This window comes from Echinops telfairi, unplaced genomic scaffold (genome assembly GCF_000313985.2).
Source record: "Echinops telfairi isolate 266 unplaced genomic scaffold, ASM31398v2 ScPeMD7_31;HRSCAF=116, whole genome shotgun sequence".
NCBI lineage: Eukaryota > Metazoa > Chordata > Mammalia > Afrosoricida > Tenrecidae > Echinops > Echinops telfairi.
Genome location: NW_022103928.1, coordinates 45,533,138 through 45,539,448, shown reverse-complemented (window position 1 = coordinate 45,539,448; position 6,311 = coordinate 45,533,138). Strand labels below are relative to the sequence as shown.

General features: G+C 41.4%; 1 protein-coding gene across 3 annotated transcripts in view; it reads left to right on the top strand.

The window, feature by feature from the left end:
- Positions 1 to 5,941, top strand: part of SLC41A3 (solute carrier family 41 member 3) — a 63,603-nt gene extending 57,662 nt beyond the window's left edge. For all 3 annotated transcript variants that reach the window (XM_045289890.1, XM_045289889.1, XM_004702309.2), the window contains 2 exons: positions 3,767 to 3,915; positions 5,140 to 5,941. In XM_045289890.1, the coding sequence (XP_045145825.1) occupies positions 3,767 to 3,915; positions 5,140 to 5,349 (359 nt within the window). In that variant the 3' untranslated portion in view covers positions 5,350 to 5,941. The remainder of the gene's footprint in view (positions 1 to 3,766; positions 3,916 to 5,139) is intronic.
- The last annotated feature ends 370 nt before the right edge of the window (positions 5,942 to 6,311 follow it).

Genomic DNA, 6,311 nt, shown 5'->3' with positions numbered 1-6,311 from the left:
TAGAGGAAAGTTGTATGTTTCTTCGGTGCAATACTGCACTGACTGGCTCGTTGCCTCCAAAGATATAAGTGATCATTGATCTTTCTTTCCCTCACTCCCTATGTCCAGGCCCTAAAAAAGTCCTGTTTACTCTCTCCTCCAAATCTTATCAACCCACTGTTTTCACTGCTATCTCTTTCAGTCTACACCAATGGTCTCTACTTCTCCTTGGATCCATCCTTGCCCCTTTCAATTCACATAGTAGCCAGAGTGCTCTTTTTAAAGTATACATGTCATTTTCTGCTTAAAATTTCCAAGTGATTCTCGACATATTAGCAGTCTCAACCCCAATCTGCACTGCACATCCTACCTCATTGTGTCTCTTCATGGATCACTAGCTGCTCACACTCAAGCCTTTCTTCTTCCTTGTTCCTAGGCTCCTAAGCCTCTTACACGTTATCTTTCTTCTACCTAGAGCAGCGGTTCTCAACCTGTGTGGGTCGAATGACCCTTTCACAGGGATCACCTAAGACCATCAGAAAACACATATTTCTGATGGTCTTAGGAACCGAGACACCACTCTGTCCGTCTCCAGGTTAGTCCACCCACATGCAGATACACTGACATATGAGTTTCCGGCGTGATGACATCATCAGGCCGGCCCCATCACATACATCCTGTACAAATACAGGTGTAAGTGACAGGGTTGGAACCATAATGTACTTATGCGGACCAGTCACACATGTGTCGAGAGCAGCTACTGTGTAGAAAGCAGCTGCTGTGTTGAAAGCAGTGGTATTGGAGGTAAAACGACACTTCATGAATTGTAATTACTGGGTAAGTGTAAAATCATGTACTGTAAAATCATCAACTACTGCAACAACAAAAAAATAATCTGGCCCCAATAGAATGATTTAAAAAAATAATAATAATATGTACCATGGGAACTTAATCTGGATGCTGATAGGTCTTTTTATATTCAGCTGTGGTTGATATGAATACTGCCCCCTTGTGATAGTAACAGGTATGTAAAAAAAAAAAAACTAGCATGGTAAATCATAGGAAACTTTAATGAACTGCATTGACTATGCCATGTATCATCTTTTGTATTATTAAAGCTATTGTTATATATTATTTTCGTTAGCAAACCATCCCATAACAATGGATCATATAGAGAAAAACGTTAAAAAAAGAAAATATAGTGAGGATTTTTTACAGTATGGTTTTACCTCAATAATTACAGCAGGAAGTGAGAAACCACAATGTGGTTTTGTTGTGAAGTTCTACCAGCCGAATCTGCAAAGCCAAACAAACTAAAATGCCATTTTGAAAGCGAGCATCCAAGCTTTGCCGTCAAGGACACCAACTATTTTAGAAGCAAAACTGATGGACTCAAGAAAGCCAGATATGACACTGGTGACAAGTACCACACAAAAAACATAGTAATCATTGAAGCTTCATATTTGGTGGCACTCAGAATGCCAGAGCTATGAAACCTCAGACCATTGCTGAGGATTTACTCTTGCCAGCGGCCAAAGTCATTGTTCTAGTTATGATCGGAGACGAATTTGTTACAAAATTGAGTGCAATTCCCTTATCTAATGACACTGCCCTCAGAAGAATAGATGACATGTCTGCTGATATTCTTGATCAGATAATCCAGAAAATTAAATCTGCTCAACTTCCAATATTTAGCATCCATCTTGATGAATCTATAGGCATTGCAAACTGTTCACAGTGACTGGTTTACGTGAGGTATATTAATGATGGTGACTTTAAAGATGAGTTTCTTTTTTGCAAACCTCTTGAAATGACAACTACTGCACCTGATGTATTTGACACAGTTGGTTCACTTCTGAAAGAGCACAAGATCTCTTAGGAAAAGGTTTGTAGTGTTTGCACAGATGGTGCTGCAGCTATGCTAGGATGTCAATCTGTATTTCAACATTTTGTACTGAATGAGTCACCAAAAATCATTGGAATTCACTGTAGGGATTCATCGGCAAACATTAGTAACGAAGACGCTGCCACAAGACTTACAAGAAATTTTGTAAAGGCGAGCACTTTAAACAGTTGACTGTTTTCACAACTGCAATGAATTGGATGCGCTGAATAATGCTCTGCTATTTCACACTGAAGTGAGAGGGTTGTCAAGAGGAAAAGTTTTAAGTGTGTTTTTGAGCTTCGTGATGAACTCAAAACATCTTTTAATCAAAAAGCAAGACCACATGCAGTTCGAAGCATTTTTCAGCAATCAAAGTGAACTGAGAAAATAGCTTACTTGGTTGACATCTTTGCCATCTTGAATACCACTGCAAGAACCTAATGCAACATGTCTTGATTTGTCTGAAAAGATCCGATCGTTCCAAATAAAACTTTAGCTTTGGCAACAACAACAAAAAAATGGATGAAAATAAAATTTACATGTTGCCTACCTTATCTGCTATCTTTGAGGAACATGACATTGAACCAGACAACAGGATTACGATGATAATTTCTGTGAAAGAACACTTGCACATGTAGATAAAATTTCATCGTACTTTCCAAATCTACCTGATACCCTCGTTGCACATGCCAGAAGCCCATTCACAGTCAATGTTGAAGATGTTCCTGAGACAGCACTAGAGGAGTTCATTGAACTTATTAACAGCAATCCAGCAAGAACTGATTTCTCTACCATGCCAGTTACAAAATTCTGGATCAAGTGTTTGCAGTCATATCCTGTTCTGTCTGAGACAATGTTGCGCCTTCTTCCATTTCCAACAGCATCTCTTTGTGAAACAGGATTTTCCAGCTTGTTGGTTATCAAATCTAAATACAGAAGAAGACATTGTGGAAGATGATCTTCATTGTGCTCTTGCAAAGACTGCCCCGAAAATTTCTGATCTGGTGAGAAAGAAGCTATCTCAACCTTTGCACTGACGTTGGCTTTTTACGCATACTGTTGCAAAATGTAGCAATGTCGTTTACTGTTATGTTAAGACTGTTCAGTGGGGTCACAACTAATGATCACAGTCAGTTACAGGTTCCTTTGTTCCTTCTCCACCTCCACTGCGTCACTTGACTGGTCAAAAAAAAAAAAAAAAGACTTAATTAACCATGCTACACCATGCTTCAAGACAAAATTTCATTTATTTGTAAATAGAAATAAATATATCACAATATGTAATTACATATTGATTTTGTGATTAATCACTATGCTTTAATTATGTTCCATTTGTAACAATGAAAATACATCCTGCATATCAGATATTTACATTATGATTCATAACAGTAGCAAAATTACAGTTATGAAGTAGCAACGAAAATAATTTTATGATTGGAAGGGTTACCACAACATGAGGAACTGTATGGAAGGGTTGTGGTATTAGGAAGGTTGAGAACCAGTAACCTGGAGTTTCCTCACTCCATCCCTGACCCACACAGACACCAGCTGTAATGTTGTCATCTGGTGGATGAGTTCTCCCAGTTCCCAAGAGCTTATTCCCAGTAATGCATACCTCATTCTCTATCATATTACCTTGTTTCATTTTCTTCATAATATTGGGGGGGTATTAACCTGCTTACTCAATTATTGCTTATCTATCATCTCTAATAGGTGAGTTCCATGAGGGAAGGGACAGAACCGAGTCCCCGTCTGTTTAAGGAGCGTCTGGCACACCGCAGATGTTCAGTCAGTATGTAGGATCAATGGATCAGTGAATGTGGAGGCACCGTTGGAGACTGTCATAAGGTGACCTTGGCTACCAAGCATGTCATGAGGGTGTCTCTGTTTTATTTCTTCCAGAAACCAATGCCATGTCAGCCAGAGTTCTGCTCTTCCTGGTGATTCCAGGCCATCTGATATTCCTCTTAGTGGTTTACCTCGTAGAGGGTCACTCCGTCACAAGCAGCAAGACTTTCGTGTTGCTGTATCTGCTCGCAGGTCTGATCCAGGTAAGAATGGCTACATCATAAAGGAAATATGAATATGGCTATTCAGTCAGCAAACGCGGCCCTCTTCACATTCTTGGTCCCGAGTGAAATGCACAGTTCCATCTTTCAAGAGTTCAATCACAAGTACAAAGAAGACGTTTAGGCAGTGATGATGGCAACATATGTACAAGTGTGCTTGATACAATGGATGTATGGATTGTTATAAGGCTGTAAGAGTCCCCAATAAAATGATTTATTTATTTTTTCAAATAAGGCCAGTTAACTTTCTCAAGGCCAAAGGCATGTTCTAGACTTGAAGCCTTTGCATACTCTCAGAGGTTCATAGAATAATTCTGAGGATGCAGCACATGATCATGAAGCACTCATGGAACAAGTCAATTAGCAGAGTCCATTAGAGTTTTGCGCATCTCTGCATCACAGGCACAGGATGGGACGAGACCGGGCCCTATTGATGTCTTGCTAAAAGACATACATCGACTTTTATCTGGGATGGATTGTGATGAGGGTGATGATGCAGGAGGTTACATTGTGTGCTTACATCAGAAGAGTGCTTTCAGAAAACTGTCTGTAGAGACTCTAGCTGGCTGATATCCCAGATGAGCATAGAAATAATCGTCCCAGAGATGTGGGTCCTGGTTACTGATTTCATGAGGGCGGTGCTAGTATAAAGATAGGCACTTTCAATATTCCAGTTTAAGGAGGCTGGCATCTGCAGCCCCAGCATATCTCTCACCCTGAAGGGTTAGGGACCCCTAAGTCCATGAAACTGCCCTGAGAGTAGCATATGTATGGCTGTAGGAAGAGAAAGGGAAAGCAGGATCCACCTAGAACAAGGGTCAGAGGAAATCTGAACCCTGACCAGGGTGTATGGGCGGCCTCATGGCACCTTCAGGAAAGGCCAGCCACCAAACGCTGCAAGAGAAAGCTCCTCAAGCAACTCCAAAGTGAAGTGCTAGCAAGATCCAGATCTAGGATTCCAGGTCCTCAGACGAGTGTGGTCTTGGGCCAGAGAGACCCAAGAATTGTGAGTGGCACAGGTGTGTCTCGCGTAAGAACAAGCCTTACCATCAGAAAGGAGCCTAGAAACGTGTGGATAAGGGATGATGTTGCTTCCGGACTGAGCCTCAGATCTTAACAGACGCTGGAGAAAGAGAGCTACCTGGGGTTTAAACCATCCACTCTGATCGTACATGTTTTCTTCTGTGTCTGCTTACTTATGACCAGGTAACAATCCTGCTATACCTGGCAGAAGTGATGGTTCGTCTGACTTGGCACCAGACCCTGGATCCTGACAGCCACTGCATTCCCTACCTTACAGGACTGGGAGACCTCCTGGGGACTGGCCTGTTGGCACTCTGCTTCCTTCTCGACTGGCTATTAAGGAGCAGAGCAGAGCTCAAAGACCTCTCAGAACTAGTGTCTGGGCCTCCCTAACTGAACTTGCCCAACCCCAGTTCCTCAGTAGGATGTTTCCTCTGCTTCCTTTCTGGGTCTGTCCACATATATTGATTGGAGCTGACACCTGAACCCAGGATGGACACCTGAAATCAAAATTATTATGTTATAAATGTGTGTCTGTAACTAGATGTGCTTGGGCATTAGGGGTATTCCCTGTGGCTTGGGGCATGTGTGAGTGAGGTGTGTGTGTGTGTATGTCTAGGGAACACAGTGCTGTAGCCTGAAGACACAGAAAGAGGAGACACATCTAGTGGCATGTTTAGTTTACTTTGATAAGTGTGTCTCTGTTGTACCAGGCCTGTGCAACCTGAGTTGGGGTGGGGCAGAAAATCCTTTCTATCCCTAACCTCTGGATTTGAACCTGGGTGGCCCATACCCCAAAAGCCACCTGAAGGTTTGCCATACAGAATGTACAGCCCTTCCCAAATGGGGCCTTGCACACACTCCTCTAAGCCCAGGCATTGAATCTATTCACTGCATGTGTCTGTCTTTTTTTTTTTAATCAAAAATCTCTATTGTAGATTTCAATAATCAGAGAAGTATAAAATAAAGCATAGATTATATTTTAGTTAGTCTTTTGTATCTTTAAAGACAGTTAAGTCTTTTGTATCTTTAAAAACCATGAGATCAGATTCATACATAGCAAAAGCCTCTGGAATTTCTCTCATTCAGTACTTCTCCAAGTATGGTCTCCAGGCTATGTGCAGTACCAGTAAATTTGTCAGAAATGCAAAGTATCTCACATTTCTCCTGGTGTACCGAATGAGAATCTCTAGTGGTAGGGCCCAGCAGCTGAGTTCAGTGAGCTGTCTTGTTCATCTTGATGTACACTTATATTAAGGGTCCTGTTTCATAACCTCATCTTTAAAAGTCTCCTGTTTCTTATGAATGCATTACAACAACCTTATCCATGGTCTGGAATGCAGCTTACTGTCTGT